Source organism: Mastomys coucha, unplaced genomic scaffold, assembly GCF_008632895.1.
Source record: "Mastomys coucha isolate ucsf_1 unplaced genomic scaffold, UCSF_Mcou_1 pScaffold8, whole genome shotgun sequence".
Taxonomy (NCBI): domain Eukaryota; kingdom Metazoa; phylum Chordata; class Mammalia; order Rodentia; family Muridae; genus Mastomys; species Mastomys coucha.
Window position 1 is genome coordinate 77,299,381 of NW_022196914.1, and position 24,276 is coordinate 77,323,656.

Here is a 24,276-nt window from a genome sequence, read left to right on the forward strand (position 1 = left end):
CTCTATTGATGACACTGATTTTTTTTAAAGTAAGTTAGATGGCACAGGCTCTCTGCATCGCCATGGAAGAGTACTAGTGCACACCCTTAAGGAGGCAATTAGCAGTGCTGTCAGGGCATATCTCTGAAAACTGGTACACAGGTGTTTGTTTGTACGCCATAATTCAGAGTTCATGAATAGCATTATGCATATGCAATCTCATTTCGGTGCTGATGCCCTTTTCACATAATGCTAGTAATTTCATGTTTTCCACTGAGAGACTCTAAGCATGATTACAGTTTGTCCAGATGGAATGACCTAGTTATGAAGACTTCTTCTGTGCCTGAATAACTTTCCACAAGTCTCGACAACAGAGGGAGAGAGAGGGAGGGAGGGATGGAGGGAGGGAGGGAGAAACTTGGCAAGCCTTGGAGAGCAGGGCAGAGAGTAGCACCGCTCCATGTCTTCAGCATCAGTTCGTGCCTCTCTGCTCCCTTCCTTGCATTTCTGCTCTGGCAGTCTCCAATGATGGACTATATAGTGTAAGCAGAAATAAACTCCTCTCCCCAAGAAAAGAAATGCTCACAAGATACTCAAATATATATTTACATATATTTAATATGTACACTATATTGAATATTAGAGTATGTTGGTTTTCCTTTCTCTATAAACCCAGTTTGTTAATTATACTGTTAAATAGTTACAACAACTTGATTCAAATTATCTATGAACATGTTTATTATAAAAACATTTTAGATATCTAACTTTCACTTATTAACTATCAAAAATTATATATTTGTATATATAATTCTACCACAGGTTCTTAGGAAATAAATGTTTACTGTTATTTAATTGTTTCTGCTTTCAACCATGGGGCAGTGCTGTTTTGAGAAGATTTAGGAAGAAACACACAACTTCCTGTGGCATCTGAAACTCCACAGCTTGCATGTCTATCTCAGTGTGTGTTTCTGCCCTGTGTGGGAGAGATGTTTGTGAATGGGCTAAGAAATAGGCACACTCAGCCACCAGGAAGAAAGCCTGACAAGATTAAAGCTTTTCTAAGACTGCTATCCAATGCAGCGCAGCGATGAACTTCTCTAGAAGACAAGCCAAAGAGACATTAGGTACAGATGAGAGAGAAATATAAACTTCTTTGACAAAATAGTGCATTCATAAGATGAAAAGAACAGAAAGATACTGTGATTTTTGTGGTCATTTCACAAGAAAAAAAAAAAAACCAAAACCTTGGTTTTGCTTGAACAAAGTTCAGGCTTTGCGAGCAGAGGCAGGCTTGCAGGATCGGAGCTAGGGAAGCTTACATCTCATTTACATCTATGTGTCCGGAAAACATTTCCCTCTTCAGTTTCTTTGCACTGTGTTAAGTCCTCTCATCACTGCCCTGATTTTCACTTAGAGATTTTTTTTTAATGCCCTCAATCCAGAGTATGGAGAATCAATATGCTAGATAGCAATAAACCTGCAGGTCGAGATGGTCTTCCTTTGCTGAATCACAGACTCCTGTGCAGGTTTGGAAATGTGGTGAAAAAAATATTTTAAGACCTCAGAGGCTCAATACTAATGATTTAATACCTTGCCCCGCAAAGCACTGGGGTAGTCATCATCATCACTGAGGTACCAAAGCGGACAAAGTCCAGAAGACACAGACTCATTCTCCAGCATATCTGTACATAATTCACCAGTGAACACTACTGCATGTCTATGCCAAAGACCGAAGGTGTCAGGCAAAAACAATCTAATCACGTGACAGGAAGGGAAGATGTTAAAGAAAACGAAACAGTTCCTAGAAATTTGGTAAATAGAGTTAGAGGACCAGATGAATGAAAGTGGGCATCCTGTGTATGCCAATGTTTTTTATTGGCTTTACATTTTTTTCTTTGTTTTTTCTTTTCTTTTAGAAGGTAACAGTTTGCGGGTTATCAGTCTAGTGCTGTCCATTGGTTCCTCCAACCATCAAATCCTCAGAATACTCTGGTTCTCCAAACATCAAATCAGAAAGGCTTAATCCCAGCAGTCTCTCAGGAAAAGAAGATTAAAATGTACAACCCCCAAGAACCTGGGAGCATCCACAATGCATCAGGCATTACCTACAGTAAGAGGTTGAGTATTCACTGGAACAATGCTGGTTTGTTTTTGTTTTTGTTTTTTTTTAAATAGAAGATGTCATTGTCCCAAAGGATCAGTTATCTGGGATTGACGTTTGATATTTCACAAGGTGACTACCAAAACCATCTCTTCTCCAGGGTGATGAGAAATTTCCTTCCATTTTCTAAAATTACTAATCTCAAATTGTTTTCAAATGACATTTATCTACACTATTTTAGTAACACATGCCTGGAGAACTACATTTACAATGAGAAACACACACTAGTATATCCTTCTACATGACTCAAGATGAAACCCATTTAATCTGACCACCAGATATTTATCCTGCAGGATCCAACTCACTTCCCATTCACAAGACTGCTAAGTCATCCCCAGCACTTAAACACATGGTTCCATGCAGCCACTACTTTGTTTTTGATGTAAGGACAGATTGAGTTTTCATTATCAATTTTAGTAATAAATCTCTTAGCAATTACTTTTTCTATATCTACATTTTGCCAACATTTAAAAGAGTATTCAACCTGGGCAAACAGCTATTTCTATCTCTTATAAGGAACTCAGATGTGGTTAGCTGCCTTTCTCATTAGATGGCACATAAAGAAAGGAAAAAGAAAGACACCAAATAGCCTATTGTGCATATTAAGGAACTTTTGCTTTTCAAACTCCATTAAGTTCTTATGCATCTCAATTAAGTAAAAGAACAGCTAATTAGAACAGTCTGCTTTCAATAGACTTAGAACTCTGCAAGGAAGACGCCAATGCTTTCTGCCTAAATACCCATTTCTCAGTGTGTCTCAGGACTAAAGTAGGCTGTAAATTCATTTTTATTTACTTAAAGTAAATCAAACAAGTTTTGCTGTGGTATACTTCATATCATGAGACCTAGAGAGGTTATTTATTCTGCAATCATCCTTTATAGCTAGAAAATAAATCGAGAGAAGGCTGCCGCTACCAACAGTCAAAAATCCACCATGAAACCTCTATTTTATATAACATGCCCATACCATGTTAAGTTCCAGTATAATGATTAAAAAGCAAACCAAAACAAGATACAACAAATAAAACAGGCAGTGTCATTTATTACAAATCTTTCTAGTCAGTAGATTATTAATAAAACCAAAGAAATAATATACTCAAGAGTCAAAAGCCAAATGCTGACTGTACAGAATACAGACTGAGCTGTCCATGCAGAAATCTGAGGAGGGCTGAAGCAGCTGGCATTTACAGTGGGGTGTACAGGGCGCACTCCTTGACAAGAGAATAACTTGTACTAGTGCTCTGAGTCCTGGGGCAACCTGGTCCAGCAGGGGAGTTTGGTATTTAGGGGAGGAGTTGAGGTGTGCAGGGGGTACTCCTGCAAGGGATCTGAGGTCTGGAGCAATGGAGTCCAGCTGGGAGACAGGGTGGTTGGTAGTTAGAGCTGGAATGGAGATCAGGAAAGGAGCCTAGAATTCCATGGAGACTTAAAAACTGCACTATATGTATGCAAAGATGCAAAGAGCAAGACTCTAAAATAAGCCAGCTTGACTTGTAGATGCCAGTGTAAGGACACAAATGTTGTCTTACGCTAAATAGAAAAAAAGAATCAAGATGGGAGATCTTCTAAGAGTTAAATATAATAAAAAGTAGCTAGGAACGTTATAGACAGAGTATAGCTAGTAACAGACTAAAACACACTGTCATCCAAACTATCATGTATTGTCTCCCACCTCCACCTCCAGTCGTCATGTGACTTGGGTACCAGTATTTCTGCATTATTTGCTTTCATTGTTTACAGAGATGTAGGCCAGATGTACAGGTCCATCTAGTGTAGTAAATAAGAATGACACTTTAAAAAAAAAAAAAAAAAGCCTTGCTACTTGCTATACAGCCTTGAATCACCTTAGACCGTCAATCCTCCTGGGTCAGCTTTCTAAGTGCTGAAATTACAAGTGTATGTCCATAACTTTTAGAGACAGTTCCTTTTGCAAACTAACCCTCAAAATGAATTATTTCTTTGATGCATCTAATTTGGCTTTAAAATAATATGTAACAAAAAGTCATAAAGCTGTCCATTTGCACCATGAGAGACACAACAGAATTCCTCGACCATATCCAAACATAATCACTGAAAAGAATTTTCTGTTAAGTGATTCTAATAGAAAATCCCAATGGCGAGAGAAAGGTGAAGCACAGAAGCCATGTACCTGAGAGAAACTGCATGTGGTCCATAGAGCTCTCTCACTGCAGACAGATCAGCTTCTAGCTGAGGGTGCTTGTGGAGTTCCCCATCGTAGTTCACCTGCCAGAAAGAACGGTTCACAACTATGTAAAGAAAGTCAAAGGAACCAAGACGCAAATAATCTGTGCAAAAGGCTCCAGGCATTATAGGTGAGTCAGCATCACCTATACAAAGTTCTTCTATTCACACACGGCTAGGATAGTTCATCATTTTAAAATTAACATTAAACCTTTTAAATTTACTTCAACAAGATCTTCACTACAATTACAGTCTTCTTGTAATTCATTGATGTTATATACATGCCTGTAGGTATTATGTGTATGTATATATCTATTGAAAATATCATGCTTCTCAGCTGTCCATATGTATATAGAATTAGAACCACTGATTCATTCATTAACATAAGAGTATTAGGATGTAGATTTCAGTAGGAAAACAAATTTTTTATTCTTTGTCTCTTCACAACTTTCCTCTTCCTTTCATACACACCATGAGCCAAATCAGTATTTTCCTTCCCTTTGGTTCTGCTATGTAGATAGTAAGCAAAAGATAAAAGTACATATCTTTGATACCAACTGCTGAAGAATACAGTTGGTGAAGGGGAAGCCTCTTTTACTCGAGAGGAAATCTAGGATCCTAAAGTTGGTGAACCACAGGGCCAATTCTATCATGGCGCCCAAGAGGTGATTCATTAAATTGAAAAGTCTATTTGTGATGTCTTTCTTAATCTGTTTCTTTTATTTACCTTTCTTAAATCCTAGTCTTTTGTCTCCTGCTGTCATGTTCAACTTGAAAAGATATCTTAAAGGGTACCATGTGCATTAAAAGATCCATGGCATACCTGAACACCTCTCAACTAACAGTGTGGTTTTCTTCTCTTTGTGTCCCTTATTCTGAGAGTATTTACTGTGCTCTGAAGTAATCTTTTATATGACATTCATTCCTACTCAGTGTGACTTATGACTACTGTTCCAATTTGCATTGGGTAAATCAAACATATGTCTGCATGATGGAATACTCCAGTGCATTCTGCCTTCCAACAGCAAAGAAGAAGGGACTGGGGTCTTCTTTGCACTTATGCTACACAGTGACATCCTAGAAAAAGTAGACCCTTTGTCTACTTCCAGCACTTTTAGTGATACATGTTTCATTTTTAAAAGTGATTTTCTGAAGAAATGGAAATGCTTAAAGGGGATGAAGGACTGGCAGATATTCTGGAAATGTAATCTAAACTGAAGAAAAGCACCAAATTCCCCTCCGGAAAAATGAGGAGTGTAAAGAAAAATCCAATTCAGAAGGCCTCTTTTGCAAACTGGTAACGCTGTGATGTGTGGGGAGTGACTATATTAGACAACTGCCCAACATCTAGAAAGTTATTCCATAGAGTAAGCCTACTTAACCGTGCTGATGTTTCTGCTGCCTTGTGCATGTATGATTTAACAAGTACTGATTTTTATTCTGAATATATGTCAGGATAATTCTTTTCCACACTAACTTTATCTTTAAAAGCCTAATTTATCATATTATCCTTCCCTCAGGAAAACAAGCCACAGAGGCATTTAATCAAGGAGGTCACAGAAACCTAGCAACATATTATATGGCTGTATCTTAAAATAACATGCCTGATTTTAAATTATAACATTATTCTGAATGAGTCTTATGAGTTACATATCACCTATATAACATATACACAGGCATGCTATTTGTGCAGATTTTAAAATATTCCTCATATATTTTCAACAAGAAACAAATATTTCTCAAGAAAATTATTACCAATCAAAATTTGTAAAAATTAATCGCCTTCAGTTTAAAACTAAGAATCTATGCTATTGTTAGAAAGGACAATATTTTAAAATTTATTTCCTGTTAAGCCTATGAGGGAGACAAAGAGTACTGGTGTTCGCACTGTGAAACCTAGGTATGTGGGGGGTTGCTGAAAGTCACTATGAAAGTGAAGGAAGGTGGCCTGGCCAGAAATGGAAGGAACAATGGAATACTCACACTTTGATGAAAGCAAAGGGGGTTATTGGAGGGAGGAAGAAGACCAGAAAGAGGGGGAAGGGTGAAGAAGAACAGAGTAGGACATCTATGTGTGAAAATGTCCAAGTGAAACCCATTTCCTTGCATGCTAACCAAAACTCAATAATAAAGAAACAATGTGAAAGGCCAAATAATAATCCAAACTGAACCCCCAAACCTCTCTAACTAATCAGGGCAGTAGATGATTCCAGTGTGAAGATCTATAATGTAAATCTGAATTGAAAATGTGTGGAAAGTGAAAAACAAGCTAGTTGTGTTTTCTACTTACATTCTGAAGCCTGCGTAACTTCTAGGCTCTTACCTTCCTCTAGAAAAACATGGCTGCATTGGAAGGCAGGGCTGCTTACCTGTCCTCCATAATAAAACTCTTCAGAGTCGTTGTCACCCTCTGAGTCTTCTTCCACTGTACTATTCTGCCTTGACTCCTTCAAAGGACAAAGAAGAAAATTTCTGTGGTCAAACTAGGAGGCAGCCATAACAGACAGGTTCGGGTATAATGAATCGGTTTTATATGTAACACACACTTGGTGCAACACAACTTTAAAATGAAAAAAAAAAAAAAAAAAAAAAAAAAAAAAAAAAAAAAGGAACAACAGAGGTCACAGTTCAGAGAAGTTGACTGAAAATAAATCTTTTTTAAAGTTCCAGATGCTAATACTTGCAGGTTCATATTTGGTGTACACTAAAAACTGTGTACAATAAATTATGCTTGCAACTCTTCTCTGATAAAATCTTTGACAGGCTCACACTAATTCAGCTCTTATTTAAAAGTTCATCTGCATTGTTTATCCAAGATGGTTTTCAATTCCACTGCCAACACAAATCAACAATATGGAAGAGGAAACTTGGAATGGAATGATATAAAAAATCAGATTATGCAACTAAATATGAATCATAATACAAAGAGAACTTTCAGTATGCAGAAATGACTTGCCTAGAAATTCAAATTTTAAATGGTGTTTAATTTAAAATGCTTTAATTTGATGTCTGAGTTTTTAATTAACTGACTCAAACATCTGTCATGTATTTCAAGTACAATGAAAATTCACACTGGTATGTCTATCCTTGTCATGATTAGCAAAGTTTTTTTTTAATGAAGAAGAGGAGAAAGAGGAGGAGGAGGAAGAGAAAGAAAAAAAGAAGAAGAAGAGAAGAAGAGGAAAAGAAAAAAATCAGCATTTCCTTTGGATTCAGAACTCCATCCATCCATGTTGCTAATCATGCCTAAATTTCAAGTTCTTAAGGAAACCACTCAGGACTCTGAATCAAATAAAATTCTAACAGGTTTGGGTCAATGAAACTTTATTGGAGTAGTAATTTTCACAGTGTACAATGAAGGAAAACTCCAATGAATGGTAGGACACTAACAGCAAGCAAGCAAGAGAGTAAGCAAGCATAACTTTCAACTAAGAAACTGTTGTCCCATTATTCATTCCCTGTTTAATGCCCTGACAGCTATTCATAGATCACAGTAAAAAAACAAAATTAAAGCAAGGATATGAGACAAATATGTTTTAAGTTTTTAAAAATAGATAAAAACCACTAGAATATAACTCTATTCCTGTTTCTGTTATTTTGGCTTCAAAGACCACACATCTCATCAAAGCTATATGTAACAAGGTATGCTTTTAATATAAGGCATAAAGGTGTATCTCTGTCAGCTACATCGCTATATATCAAGAATAAAGAAAGAATTACACGGCATGTATATTTTATTTATTTAGGTCCTTTTCTACCAATTTAGCAGACACTTCTTCCTCAGGTTAATCTTAACACCATACAGAATGTCATGAGTCTGTGTTTTATTCACCATACACAACTGTAATGTGATACTAAATATGATACTAATACCTGATTAAAACACTATCAAAATAAAAAAGGATGAATAAAATGTAATTTACATACCTCCCCATTTTCCTTTTGTAATTTAGATCTTATGGACAAACAATAGTTAATATCATTTGTTTTCCTTAATTCTGCAAGAAAGAATTTTTTAAATTATTGTGGATTTTAGCATATTATTTGCTAAACATACATGAGTTCATAAAGGAAAATGTTCTAGGCTTTTCTTCCCATTTTGTAAAAGAAGAGATATTGTAAAGATAGATCACACAAGAGCTTCTGGTTTTTCATTGTGCATAAAAATGTTAACCAACCAATTAAAGAGCAAGCACAGAGATTTCTTCAACTCTTACTACTGACTTCAAGGTAGCTTGACTGCCCTAGGTTTTCTGTACTCAGTGGACTGTCACGTCCTAATACTGAGTAGTGACCCTCAACCATGAAAGTAGTTTGTTGCTACAGCATAACTGTAATTTTGTTACTGTTATGAATTGTAGTGTAAGTATCTGATAAGCAGGATATCTAATATATGACTCCTGTGAAAGGGTCATTTGAACCTCCCAAAGGGGTCGTGACCCACAGCTGCTGTACTCTGTCCAGCAGTTCGTTGTAGATGAAAATCCTTTCAGGAGTAATATGGACATGATACATTAAAACTGATATAGTTTAGATATGAAAATTATATATATACATATATATATGAATTTCTAGGAGGTAAATATATGTATTTGCTATATTGAAAAAACAAAAAGCATCTAAACAACAACAATTTTAAAAACTTAAATCAAGGTAAGAAAACTATAGCACTAGCGTTACCTGTTGCTATTCTATGGAAAATGACAGGAATGGGGTCGGTAGTGACTAGTACATCCTCATCATTTTCTGAACTTGACACGTATGTATTGTCTGCAAAGAAGTATGCGTAAAGACACAGCAGAGTTAGTGCACATCCTCTATAAAGGGAACAGAATCATATCTTCACCACTTTAATCAATTCGCATTAAGGGTATACTGCTGTTCTCATTAGCTCCGAGGAAAAGGAAGCAAATGCTGCCTTTGGTATAAGTTAAGCATAAAAGTATGGCCTTTTCAAAGGTGCCCACAGCTTCTCATGAACGTAGAGATTTTAGGTAGAAAGTATTCAAAAACATGCTTTCCTTCTGTTAGGAGGAAGGATTTAAGACAGTCACCTTATGTAGCCTTTAAAGTTAGCATCCTCCTGCCTCGGTTTCCTAAGGACTCTACTAGGCCTGGCTCCTCATACATTTTTAATATGTATGAGGCCTAAAGGAACCCATAATTGGTATGCAGCTGTTTGGTTCATGTCACAGGATAGCATTCTGTTCAACATTAATGTCTATTTCAAAAGGCAAGGTACACAACTGAGGAGACAACTAAGGGACATTTGATGTCTTGTTTTGTTTTGTTTTAAACTCAAAACCAAACATATTGGCCACACACTTGTAATCTCAACACGAGAAAGACTGACATAGGAGGATCATTAAGTTAGAGCCCAGCCTTCTTTATACAGTTTACTGCTTAAGTCTATCAACTTTATACAAATTAGTATGCAGGAAGAAAGGGCCACATTTAAAGAATTGCTTCTGTTAGACCCATTTGTGGACCTGTCGATGGGCATTTTCTTGATGGATAATTTATTGCAGGACAGGGGTCTGTCACTCGGCCCAGTGTGGGCAGGGCCACCGCTGGGCAGGTGGTCCTGAGTTATATAAGAAAGCTATCTGCAAAGAGCAATGCAGTGATCAGCATCTTTTCACAGTTCCCGCCTCTGCCCTGACTGCCCTCAATGCCAGACTGTGATCATGACACGTAAGGCAAATAAAGCTTTCCTTCCCTGAGCTGCTTTTGGTCGTGTTGTTTATCACAGCAGTGGAAAGCAATTCAGGACATATGGGAAGACCCTGTCTAAAACAAAACCCAAAAATATCAGTAAGGAAAGGAGGCAGAGGAAAAGATGGGTGGAAACTCTAGGGAGCAATTTGCTGAAATTGCAGCCTCCATATTGCTGCTAGGTAAGCTGCTATTCAGTTTTACCAGAATCATTTTTCTACAAATTAATTTTCTCTAAATGTACCATAGACTGAACATTAAATTATACTTTAAATCCTTACATCTCTTATTCGCTATGTTCGCTTCTGGAACAAAATGTATAAATGTACCTATTTCTCCAATAAATACATGTTTTTAAGTATGGCAAAATAACGTTATAATCATACAACACTCAGTGGTTTATCTACCTTTGTCATTAATGATTAAAAGGCATCTGTAATACTGCCAACTCATTAACAACTGTCCATAGTCCAGACTTTCAAGATGGCCAAATATGGAAGGGATTTTGCTGCCAAGTCTGATGCCCTGGGTTCAATGCCCAGGACTCACACATTGGAAGCAGAGAATTGACTTCTAAAAGTTGTCCTCTGACCTCCACAAATATGCATGGCACACACATGTATGCACACGTGTGCGTGCATACACACATGCATGCACACAGACTATATATACATATATACACATATATATGTAAGTTTACATGCATGTATGTATCCATGTATATGCTGTACATGATGGCACACCCTCTAACAACAGCACTCAGGAAGCTGAGGCTGATGTCTGTGAGTTTGAGGCCATCCTGGGATTAGACCGTGAGTTCCAGGGTAGCCAGGACTACATAGTAAGACCCAGCCTCACAACATGAACCAAAAAATTAAAATAAGAGTCAAATAACCTGAATACAAATTTCTTATAACACAACTACTCCTAACTTACTAAACACCCTCAACAAATAGAAACATGGATCAATTTCTGTTCAGAGACTGGGGCAAGGAGATCTCTGAGTTCAAGGTCATCCTGGGATAAAGAAAGTCCAAGATCCAGGTGTGGTGATACACAACTTTAATCTGGGCCACACCTTTTACTGGGGGCCCACATAAGGAGATTGGAAGAAGGAAGATTCACTCTTCTTCAACTCCTTGTGCTTACTTGCCAGCACATCTGCTGGAACCTACTTCTTTAGGATTCTAGTTTATATAGAAGACCAGCTGAAACTAGCCTCATGGGACTGAGCAACTACTAGAAACTTTGACTTTTCATCCACAGCTGCCCATTGTTGGGTTAATTGGACTACTGTCAGGAGCTTCATGCATTCAGATTAGTGGTTGAAAAAAGGGGAGGAGGTTGAAGGTAAGCACTCTTATTTTCTTCCTCTTGCTCTTCCTCTTCCTCTCCTCCTCTTCCTTTTTCTTCTTTCTCCTTCTTCTCCTTCCTCCTCCTCCTCATCTTCCTTTTTATCTTTCTCTTCCTTCTCCTCCTCCTCTTTCTTTTTCTTCTTCGGTCTCATGGTGTTTTTGTTTTTCATTTTTGTTTTTAGACATGCAGACATGGTGTTTGTGCACAGTCTACAACATTCATGAGACCTTCATACCTAAGCCTCCTCCTCCACACCCCCATAAATGCTGGGATGATAGGTAATAGCTAGTATGGCCAACTTCAGAGCCAGATAATTCTTTTCTCTTAAACTTTAGTTATTCCTACTAATGGGAAGCTATGTGCTACTTAATGAAACAAATTCTGTCTTCCCTGTAAACTGGGAACTGACTCAGTCTCCTCAGTCATTATCACTCTGTTCAGAGTTCTTGGATTCTAGAAGGCTGCATCTGTCTGTTTCTTCTGGGTTACTGAGCTTCTCATTCCATTTCTGGGCATGCCCACTGAAATTAAATCAGTATATGCAAAAGCTACCTCCAATCTCAAGTTTTACTCTACATGGACAAGATGTAAAAGCAACCTAGGCATCCATCAACAGACACATAAATGAGGGAACTATGGTAAATACGTATGAGGTGGTGCTCTACTCAGTCATTCGAAAAAAAGAAGAAAAGAGAGAAATCTGCAGTGAGGTGAGTGAGCCTAAGCTCAGGTAAATAAAAGAAGACAAAAACCGGCATAGAACTACTGCTGCTCTTGTGTTCATGAAACCAAAGGAAGTTGAAGTAAAAGAAGCTGAGGGTAGTGCTGGAGTGGTGGTTGCCAGGAGCTGAGGATAGGGAGGTAGAAAAGTGCTGGTCAAAGAGTACAAATGTGAAGATGTAAGAAGTTCCAGGGACCTAACACACAGCTTGGAAGATGACACTGTGTTAACTGCTTTGATTACAGTAATGAATATATGATGTGTGTGCTTGCTTGTGTGTGTGTGTGTGTGTGTTTGTTCATTATCTGACAAAATATTAAACTTAAAAAAATATATAGATATTGAGACCAACTAATTACAGGTTCCTTTTTACCTAAGTTACAGTCTTAGATTTAAAATTGGGAAGGGCATTGATAAGCATAGTGCTATATGTATGAATTGATCCATCTTCACTCTCACTTGAATAGCTACTTCTTCCCTAACTGGTTCACATGGGTGACGGCAGCATCTTTGTTTGGAGATGGGAAAGTCAGAAATAAGTAGGGCTGAGGACTGCATTTAAGATGACATACTCCTTCAGACAGATCAAGGAAGGACTCGGGATCTTCAGATCCCTCACTGGACTCTTCTGATGAATGTTGCATTTGGATTTAGTTTTCTTTGTGGGTTTAAGCTTTGTCTTGTTTTTCCTCCTTCCTTCAACCACTGGAGACAGGTTCTTAAGTTTGTTTTATAGGGGCTGTAGAGAGCTTTCTAAAGCTATTAACCATATGAGTATTTCCACCATCATTACTATAGCTTCCCACAGATCCCTGGGATGGAAAAGTACAGCTGCAGAAAAGCAACTCTCACTGATTTTACTCACTTTCAAGTACAAAGTCATTTAAGTCAAGACATTCCATTCATTGTTGCTATGTAACTTAAGCGAACGGGTGCTTGTACTGATAAATATATAATCTCAATATCTTCCCTGAATTGTCTCTAAAAAGTCATTTTTGTCATATATGTTTCAAGCCAACCAATCATCATCCCCATAGAAGACAAGGAAACCAATACTAAAAGTAATTAACTCTCTACAATTATTTAAGCAATTAATTGATTATACAATTATTATGTGGTGAAGTTTGAATGTTTTTCTGAATCAAAAAGTCAATACTTTGGCACTCGGTTGTGTTTTAAATATGGAAACTGGGGTCACTGGAAAACTGCAGCATCTTATGAGAGATAAACACTTGTTAACTATCAAAATAACCACATGTTAAAGCCTCTACTTTGACAGTGTTAGGATTCCAAGTCCCACTGATGTTGTGTATGTCATTTCTAAGTCAGGGCTCTGGAGCCACAGGGACAAAGGAATCTAGAAACTACCACTTCATGCCTCTAGATCCAACAGAGAAGAGATGGGAAACTTAAGTCACCACAGTAGTTAAGTCTACTAACTAGAGAAAGTGTGAGCATTACAAGCAGTAGTTTAGTCTGAGCAAAGCCAAACTGTGACTTCCAGTGCATACACCGTTTTCAAATCCATCACCACAAACAACATCTTCTCTTCTCTGGAAGACTCACTGAAGCCAGAGGGTTACCTCACGGTTTCACTTGATTTTAAAGAGTGACCCTGTATCTATGCCATTCATTATGTGTGCTCCATTCCATGAAAGACTGACTCTAAGTCTTCATCTCACACACACAGACTGTGAAGAGAGTGTTAAGTGACTGCATGAGTGGGTGAACAAAACTGTTAACTGACAATTGTTCCTAGGCACTTAAGTGGGCGTGGCATACATGCAGGACAAAGGAAACAATACAAGCAAGATTAGGTGGTCAGCTAATACTTGAGCCAAGCCATCATCAAGGCAGTTTTAAATAAGCCCAGAGACACTACCAGGCGGAATTAGTGAAGGTGCTACCAATATTATTGAATTTAGTAATTAAGACAAAAACAGTATAAGGAGAGATTTGCTTAAAAGAATTTTAAATACAGGAAAGGTCATATAAGCCAAACCAAAGTGTGGGAAGAGAAGAACAAATATAAGCAAGACAACGGAGAACAGAGATAACCAGAGATATGAAAGATTACTTTTTAAAATAATAGACCAAATGGTATAAAATACTTTTTTTCTTAAAAATCAAAACAAAACAAAACAAAAAAACAAGGCAGATATTTCAACAACACAGGAACTTTTCAAAAAGACACTCAGAAAAAAAAATTACAGACATGGAGTGAATGGACAAGCATGGTAATACTCTACCCACATCTGTAAAGACGAGCTTGGGCAGGCATCCTTGCTGGCTCTCTTAAAGCTCAGAGCCAGGAGGTTCCATTAGCATCTTGTAATCCATAACACCATGTACAAAACAAAGCACACACAGTTCCACCAGGTAACAACAGCATGCTGAATGACATAACCTGTCACCTTATTAATTAAAGGAGGGAAGGATTCCTCAACAGAGGCTAGGAAAAAATTCAATACATTCAATAGTCATTAATGTTCTAAAACGCAGTAAGTAAGAAAAAACTGATGCTTTGTTTTGACAAGTAGAAACATGTTATTTTTGATACAAAGCTGCCAAATTTTCTATTATTGAAAATTATTCCAGAAATTCTAGGAAGTTGGGGGGAAGGAGGGAGTTACGGTTTTTATAAAGAAAAACAAACATAATTTTATATAATAATGTCAATCTAAACAGTGAAACATTAACTAACAAACCTCAAATAAATGTGTATTATAGGGGCTGGCAAGATGGCTCAGCAGGTAAGAGCACACTGACTGCTCTTCCGAAGGTCCTGAGCTCGGATCCCAGCAACCACATGGTGGCTCACAACCACCCATAATGAGATCTGACACCCTCTTCTGGTGCATCTGAAGACAGCTACAATGAATTATGCAGGAACAAGGGGGCCAGAGCAGGTGGGCCAGAGTGAGCGGGGCGGAGCAAGCTAGGCTGGCAGAGGTCCTGAGTTCAGTTCCCAGCAGCCACACACATGATAGCTCACGGCCATCTGTACAACCATAAATAAAATAAATCTTAAAAAGAAATCTGTATTAAAATTTAATAAAAGGGAAAATACTGTCACACTGATGTTCACTCTGGAGCTCCTGAAAAGCAGTGATCAGAGATCCCCAGAAGCAACAATTACTAGAGTTGAAGTGTGGATAGTTTGTAACTAAGTCCCATGTCCTACAAAGCATGATTTAGTTTCTTCAGCATATATCCTTTAAGTAAAAGTGTCATAATTGACATTTTTTTCCTCTTACCCATAGTGGCATTCAGTATTAGATTAAATTAAAAGTAGCACTTGGTACCTGATTTCTGAGCCCTATGTCAGATATACCAGACACGTCAGCCGTTTCAAACCTCAGCCTCAGCACTTAAAGCAGAGTGCATAGACCCATTTCTCTCCCCAGCAAACTGAAACCTGCTTCAATTGAGATCAAACATGTATCTAAATCCTGTTACTTTGTGGAAATGAAATTATTTTGGAAATTTACTACAAACTTGCTCCAACATGAAACTTTAGTAAAAACAATATAAATTTAAAAAAAACAATGTTTCATTTAGAAATTTCTAATCTTAGTGTCTGGGGAGGGTGGTGAAGAAGAGCACTGGCTGCTCCTCCGGAGCACCTGAGTTCAATTCCCAGAACCCACATGGCCGCTCACAATCGGCTATGACTCTAGTCCCAGGGAATACAGCACCTTCTACTGGCCTCCACGGGCACTGTGAACATGATGCACAGACATACAATCAGGCAAAACACCCAATCACATTAAAAACTTTAATTCATTTCAATTAATAGCTAGGCAGGTAGCTCAGTGACCGAGCATTTGCCTAGCATGCACAAGACTATATTCAATCCCTAAGACTACAAAAAGAAATAAGATAAAAATAAAATTTAAGGGTGTGGAGAAATGACCCAATTGTTTGTTTCTTTTTTTTTTTTTTTTTTTTTTTTTTTTTTTTTTGGTTTTTCACAGGGTTTCTCTGAGTAGCCCTGGCAGTCCTGGAACTCACTCTGTAGACCAGGCTGGCCTCGAACTCAGAAATTCACCTGCCTCTGCCTCCCAAGTGCTGGGATTAAAGGCGTGCGCCACCACTGCCAAGCCGAAATGACCCAATTGTTAAGAGCACGGTGTTCTATAGAACTTCGACTCAATTCTCAGTGTACAATCACCTGTAACACTAGTTCTAAGGGGTCCAACAAGCATCCAGATGATGCGAATATCTGCATGCAGGCAGAGCATTCATACACCTAAAGTAAAATAAATAGGTCTTTTTAAACATTAAATATGTATTATTTAACTTTTTTATACCTAAGTTATATTTCCAAGCCGCAGTCCAATGACTTAAGGAAAAAAAAAAAAACAAGTACAACCTCTTCACCACCAGAGGGAGCTATACTTTGGGGCCACTTGGTTTACCACACTACATCCCTACAATTAAATCAGAAATTCTCTAAACTGGCCTAGCTGTGCTTTTATATGGAAAAGCAGTTACTTCTTTTGAACAATTTCTCTGCAGGTGTGCATGTGTTTGTAGTGTGTGTCTGTTGTGTGTGTGTGTGGAGGGGGGGGCTGTGGTTGTATGTGCCTGTGTGTGTCTGTCTTTGTGTGTTGCTTGTTTATTTATTGAGACAGAGTTTCTCTGTAACCATGGCTATTCTGTAACTCATTATGTTGGCCAGGCTGGCCTTGAACTCGCAAAGATTCATTTACCTCTGCCTCCTGAGTGCTGGGATCAAAGGTGTGCACCCCCACACCCTGCCTGTGTGTTTATTTCTTAAAAATAAGCAGTATTCATAATTTGTTTTGAAGATATTGTCAAATGTTTCTTTAGCAGTTAATTCTTTTCTGTTTCCATTTGCAGTAAGCATTTAATTTTTTATTTTTAAAGAAGCTGTCATGTAAGTCCACAAGAATGCCTACATCAGAAATCACATTTGTTTTTGGGCCCGGTGCTAGAGAATCTTAAAATCAACAGGGCTCTTCTCTCTTTATGCCTCCTCTGCCAACGCTTCATGATCCCGTGCATGTACAAATGCTCCAACTCTCCAGAAGAATAACATGGTCAAAAGTGCTTACTAAAAGCTTTAAGGAGAGCATACCTGGATAGTCTTCTGAGACGTGTACTGAGTAGGATACACTGCAAAGACAGGGAAAAGACAAAGGCTTAGGTTACTGTGGAAAGAGTCATGCTTTTACACAAGAAAATCTGACCCCCTGTTGCCCGTCTATTTATACAGATACAAGAGTAAGCACACTGCCCACCCAGAGCAGAGGGCTGCCGTAAAGGGGATACAGGAAACCCGCAGATGTGAATTTGAGTGTCAGTCGGTCTTCCCAATGCTCCGGAAACAGTCATTATTCTCCTGGTGGGTATCTTCCTCTCATTAAAAACAAGCCTTTTCATTTCAGCAACACACAAAGCTTCCTCACAATGAGCAATTGTTTCTCAGTTCCGACTTCTCCCAAGTCTTCTTTCCATAGCAGAGAGTATGTTCTGTAGTTAGTACTGCATTCAAGAATTTAAATTCTATGTGTATGTTGCTGAGGATAGACCTCAGGACCTTGTACACACTAGACACTGTGCCACCCAGCTGGGCTCACAAACCCAGCATCTATTTTTTTCTTTTTTTTTTTATTATTTTATAAATTAATTTATTTTTTACACTCCATATTCCATTTCTAGCCATTGCTTCCCCATAAGTGTTTTTCAGAAACAAACAAAAAAAGGACAGTTGACTTAAAATTAATGAGATGATAGATGCATGTAGCTAAGTTATTCTTCTTAATTCAGTCTTTCCAACCATTATAACAAACAAAATGCTATCAGTTCTGAGGACTACAGAATGGCTTCAGAAAAGAATTAAAATATATGTCGACAATTTCCCAACTCCTTTCTCAGAATGCTTATGGCTCTACAAATGTGTTTCAGGTGCTAGACATTTAGATAACCAATTTGTTCACTTTTCTATGTCTATGCATAAGACTGCAAATCCTTTGAGATTTGAGCTCCATATTCATTTACATCAGTCCACGGTCAACCGTTTTAGTGCATGACACCCAGGATTAATATGACAGTAGACACTTAAATGGGTTAGTGGAGTAGTACAGAGAAGATATGTTACTGTTCATGAAGGACATTTTGCTGCTCAATTAGTAAGTAGAGAAGCCAATCATGTTCATGTGAAATCATATTTAAGCAGAACAATCGAAGGAGATAACATGGATGACTAATTCAGAGAACCAAGCTGAACACAGTGGAAAAGAGCCTGGGCAGTATAAAGCCCAATCATTTACTTTTTAACCTGGAAATAAATATGATTCATGTATGGATGCAAGGAATGTACAAAGGTTCATGTATCTTCCACCCAGTTATAAGATGCTGCTTATATCTTATAACACAAAGAAGAACACCCAAACCAAGAAATAGACATTAAAGTGTGAATTATTCTGTGTTGTTCTGTCTTGCATGTGACATATACGTACTACATAATCAGGACCCGGAACTATTCACTTATTTGTCATCCTTTCATCTTAATGTCCCAAGCTCCATGAAGCCATCCAATCATCCAATCAGTTCTCCAATAGTTCTCCAATTCTGTCATCTCGAGTATGATATTAATGTGTGTGAGTGTGTGTGTGTGTGTGTGTGTGTGTGTGTGTGTGCGCGCGTGCGGTTTCATACACACAACTGAAAGTAAGAATCACAATGATGTCATCTTAAGGCAAAATTATTATCTAAAAGAAAAAAATTACTCAAGTGGTAATGTTTAAGATAGAAACAAGGAAAACACAAATTATCACCCTATTGTAGTAGTAAAATGGGAGCAAGATTTTGTGGGATGTACAGGAAGGAAATGAGAAGATGAGACCAAATGTCAGATGCTGAGCCCAGCCAAAACCCCAGCCCTGAGTCAAACATCAAGGAGGTAAAACATCCATGTCACTGGAACGTCAACCTTGGTGGGAGAAATAAACACTGTGACCCAATGTGAGCTCACTCTCTCGTGGTTCACTTAACACAGTGAGAATCTACTACAGAGCAATAAACTTCTTGTTGATCAGTCTACCCCTTCGAATGGAGCTGTTCTATATGACAGAGAACCCAGGCACCTAGACAAAGATTATACCAAATTCCAAGTTTAATCAATTTCCACCACCCTATGGTCTCAACCAAATTAAGTGTCCTTGTTTTCACTCAAATCGAGGTCTAAATGTCAAATGAATCTATAATCCTTTCCTCTGTCTGCCCAGTCTGGGAACCTGCTATCGACTAGCAGGAGCTCTGCTGTTGTTTGCAGACTTACTAACTAGGTAATAGAGTATACAAAATCAACTTCAGTCTCAGTTCAGAAAGACTGGAGATTCCGTATCTAGGTTCCCCCTGGTCTTCTGTGATGGTTTGGTGGAAGGTCCCATTATTCCACCAGTCATTCAGAAGCAGCTCAGAAATCTTAGCCCAGCTCCAGTTCTTTCTGTTTGCCTTATTTGGTTTTGTGAAGACATGGTCTCAGAGAACTCAAGCTAGCCTCAGGATCAGTATGTAACCCAGGGGAGACTTTGACATTGATCCTTAGACTTGACCCCCATCCCCAGAATGCTGGGATTAAGTGTGCATCACCACTATGAGCCTCAAGCACTAAAATTAACGGGCGTTTTATATGAATGAATGTTCTCTGGAGAATTCAATTTGATTCATGAAAAAAAGAATATATTACATTTATCAGAAACTAAAGCTAACACTGACAATTTTACTTTTAGGTGCTAATGGCCTCATAATAATAGGGAACAGTCCATGTTCATGACCATGCCTAATTTTTCAAGAATCAAACAGAAAACAAACACCTTGCTGAATGATTCATCAGCTCCCTGACCTAAAGCTTGAATTTTGGGTGGATACCAGGAGGAAAATCACCAGGCCTGTAAAATCTTAATCAGTTTCAGTCTGTAGCTTGCAGAAACAATCTAGTACGAGCAGACTTGGATGATTAAACTCAAGGCTCTAATGGGTAGGGCCAAATGGGTGGCAGGCAAGGTTGGGGGTGGAGGGAAGGCAGAGAGGAAAGCTTAAGTAGCTTTCAGAGTAGGGCTGGAAAGTGCTGTCTATAATGAATTCTATACACCCTGCAAATGATATACTGGCAAACTCAAAATATGACAGGAGAAAACCCTGAAACAAGCTCTAGATTGAGAGGGTAAATGCCCTCATGGTCCTGGATTATGCTGTGTTGTGAATATATTAAAAAGGTTTGTCAGAGAACTTCAGGTCAGTTGACATGTTGGTTGGTATAATCTATATGTGGTCCACAGCTTGAGGTGCTTCTGGTCAGCAGTGTACGCTGGAATCCATAAATTCTTTCTATTACTGTGTAAGTCCTCCGATAGTATTTGGCCCGAGGAAAGACGTCGCTCCGCAGCAGAGGCACGAGGCCATCAGAAAGGAGCCATCCAATGTTCCGCCGACACCTACCCTTACACTTGGGTTTTACTCCTATTACTGGAACCATTCCCAGGGTCATTCCTGCATTTAAATTTGTCATTTGTACCTTATATCCTTTTCCTTCTGAATTATCTAATGGGGAGGTGAAAAGATACACACTTACTTCTCATTCCCATGTTCTCAGCTTTAAGAAAACTATTTAAATATTGTAGGAAGATGACAGGTTTGGTGGTCAAATTTAAAGAAAGGCAGGAATACAGGGAAAGACCTTGTCTCATAGTAACAATAATAAACAATAATAATGATAATAATTTTTTTAAAAAAACTTAAAAGAATAGTGCGGAAGTGTGGTGGTCTTAATGAGCACACTTAAGCTGCGTATGAATATGTGGTATCCAAGTCATGGCATCTGGGGAGGTGTAGGTTTGTGCTTGCTAGAGGAACTCATGCCACTGGAGGTAGACTCCGTGACCCCCTGTGCTTGTAGTTCAAGGTGTGAGCTGTCGGCTAGCTTCGACAGTCACCTTGACTGCCACTTGCTTTTGTGTCTCCTTACCTGTGATGAGCTTTTGGGCTTCGGGAACCGCAAGTCAAATGCAGCCTTCCTTTTGTAAGCGGCTTTGGTCAGTGTTTTATCGCAGCAAAGGAAAGGTAGCTAATACATGAGGTAATGGGAACAGGGTCTTAAAACAGAAGTGAGAACCCAGACTGAAAATAAAGGAGTCTTAGACTCAGAAAACATGTCAGAGGCGCTGGATGCAATGCCTGCATTTTATAATAGACTCCCAACACTATTGCCATCTGCAAAGCAAAACTCCTGCGTCCTGAACTCTTTTTTTTTTTTTTTTTTGGTCCACAAGGCCCAAGGATTAACAGAGCAAGCAAACTCCGGGATTGTCCTGTGTGCTGCTTCCAAAGCACATTTCCTCATAACAGAGAGAGCCTTGAAAGCTCTCAGCTTTCCTAGTTACATCAGATTTCTAGAATCCACACAAGGAAAAGCAAGATGTAGAAAGCAATGCAGGCCCCGAGCTTCTTTGTTCACCTGGACACAAGATGCTGAAAACAACAGAAACCACCCTTGCCGCTGCCATGAAGCGTGAGGTTTCTGCCTCCTTGGTACTGTGGAGGGAAATGGACCTATCCTGGGATCCCACCCATCCTCACCCAAAGTGCTTTAGGGACAATTCGGAGCACAGTTTGATTGTTTGGTCCCGTTCAAGACCCACAACATTCACCTTTTCATTCATTATCATGTTTCATTTCCCAAGAAAGCATTCAACAATGGCCCAGGTCAACAGGCCATTGTTCCTCCATTCTTCACCAATCACTAGCTGTGATGCCTGTGTAACTTCAGCATTAGGAGATGCTAGAGCACTTTCCTACTTCACTGGTCCCCTGCCATCACCCACATCAATATGATGTCACGACAGTGTTGAGCTACATAGAGACCCGAGGCCTCATTCACCTCATCCTCCTCTCTAGACCCTGGATCTGGACTTCATCTCTTGACAAAGTCAAAGCTTCAGTCCATCCTATGCCCGGCTCTAGATAAATGCTCTCAATAGCACCTTTAGTTCCTTCACTGTGAACTCCAACCTTGCCCCCAAATTCCCAAATGGTAGACTGAGTTGTGCTTGGCACTGTCCCCTAGACTCCTGAATGCTGTCGTAGGGACAGGGACACTAAGGTGTGTGAGCACACAGACACAGAAGACCCTCAACATCAGCTATTAAAGGCTTGGCCCACTGACCCTAGGCCCTATATCTCATAGATTCCTTTGGTTTCTCTTTTCTTTTCTAAATCTCGACAAATTTCTAAAACCTAGTCATTTGCTCTCTGGCTGTGAAATCATCTTATTCCATATTAAGGCAAAGGAGACTGCTATTTGACTACTCCCTCAGGCATTTCAACTATTTCCCCCACTAGCGACCCACAGACAGTAAGCTGCATCCACACAGAAGGAGACAAACATCTCTCATTTCAGCCAAGCCTAACCTACCAATAGGCCAGAAAGATCCCATAAACCCTCAGTTCTTTTGGGATTTTTGTTCCATTAGTGTCACAAGTGTATACTTTATAATATCGATGCCATTATAGAAGTGGGGGAAAATCTAACTACAAAGATATTAAGAAAAACATTTCTTAGAATAAACAGATGAGGGCTGAAGAGAGAGAAAACTAAGCAGGGAAAGGCACTGGCCACCAAACAGTACAAGCCTGACAACCTGAGTTTGACCCCCAGAACCAACAATGGGGAGGAAGGAGGGAAGGGGTTATGGGTTTGAATTCTATACTGATGCTGTGGTACACATACTCACATGCACACTGATGATGAGATTTCAAAGTATTATATTGTATATGCATGATTATAACCCTAGGCCAACTTAAAAGGCAGTGGGATAGAAGACTTTGTTTGCGAGATCAGGCCTTGAACTCCATGTATACCTAAGGATAGCTTTGAACTTGTGATCTTACTTCCAACTCTGTGCAGAAATGGCATATATGTGCCCACATTCAGCTTTATGCAGAGCTAAGGACTGGACTGAGGCTTGGGACACGCCAGGCAAGCATCCTGCCAGCTGAATTACATCCTTACCCTAAGAATATTTTTAAATCTCAGATCCCAGTACATGGGGAGGTAGAGACAAGAAGATCGGAGGTTCAAATCATCCTCAGCAAAAGGAGAAAGTGGTCGTTTGTGAAACAAGCAGGTTTATTTCTGATCTGGTAAAAGGGACATGTTTTGTATGATGATACATGTTTCCATAAGAAATATATATGTACTACAAATGCATACTTACAGAAATGCTGCTTGAGAAGAGTGGCTCCCCTCCCTCCCTGAATGAAAGTCTTTCCTGCATATCTGAATCACTTCAGTCAGTACAACTACACCAACTACAATGTGCAGTGAGACAAGGCACTAGAGCTGTTCACACACATTTACACTACAGCCATGCTGGCGACAGGCATTGCTCCGTGGCAGTGGTGGCTGCAGGGACATCACTGACTCCTCTTCTCCCCCCAGAAGAAGCAGGCACTTCATCACAGGCACTTTTCACAGCAGAAATTAATTGTGCTGGAAGTCTTCATGCTCAGCCGGGGAGAAGCTTTGATCGAGCTCCTGAAAGAAGGGCTCTTCTCCCCTCCCATGCCCTGGTAATTTTCCTCCTTTCTATTCTGCCTCACACACTAATGTTCCAATTTGTATCATTACTGAGATGTCTCTTTGTCTCTCTCTGTCTCTGTCTCTGTGTGTCTCTCTTTCCCTCTCCCTCCATGCTCCCCCACCTCTCTCACACACACACCAGGTTGTACAGGTTTGAATCCTGCATTGACACTCTGCCACAATGAACTGTGCTGTGTGATCATCAGTAAGTACTCTTCTGCTTCAACTGCTGCATGCATTAGACAATATACATTTTAAAAGGAGTAAGACCAGACACACAAATTACTCAGGAAGTATTATTGTTTACACTTATAAAGCATTATTTGCCTGGTGTATACCTCAAGCACCTTCAGGACTCAATACCAGGCCAAGTTCCTCACAAACTTCCCTGACCACCAAGACAGAAGAGTAGGTTCCTTCCTGTAGGTAACACTTGACCTGGACCCTGAATCTACTCCAGGCCTCAGGGGAAGAACAACAATTTTGATTCTCAAATACTCAGGACCAAGACATGGTGGCATACTACCCAAC

General features: G+C 39.2%; 1 protein-coding gene across 1 annotated transcript in view; it reads right to left on the minus strand.

The window, feature by feature from the left end:
- Nucleotides 1–24,276, minus strand: part of Parp8 (poly(ADP-ribose) polymerase family member 8) — a 166,204-nt gene that overhangs the window by 61,877 nt on the left and 80,051 nt on the right. The window contains exons 4-8 of the mRNA XM_031360006.1: nt 17,239–17,276; nt 9,023–9,112; nt 8,270–8,340; nt 6,712–6,789; nt 4,290–4,384 (exon numbers count right to left, since the gene is read on the minus strand). Coding sequence (XP_031215866.1) covers nt 4,290–4,384; nt 6,712–6,789; nt 8,270–8,340; nt 9,023–9,112; nt 17,239–17,276 — 372 coding nt within the window. The remainder of the gene's footprint in view (nt 1–4,289; nt 4,385–6,711; nt 6,790–8,269; nt 8,341–9,022; nt 9,113–17,238; nt 17,277–24,276) is intronic.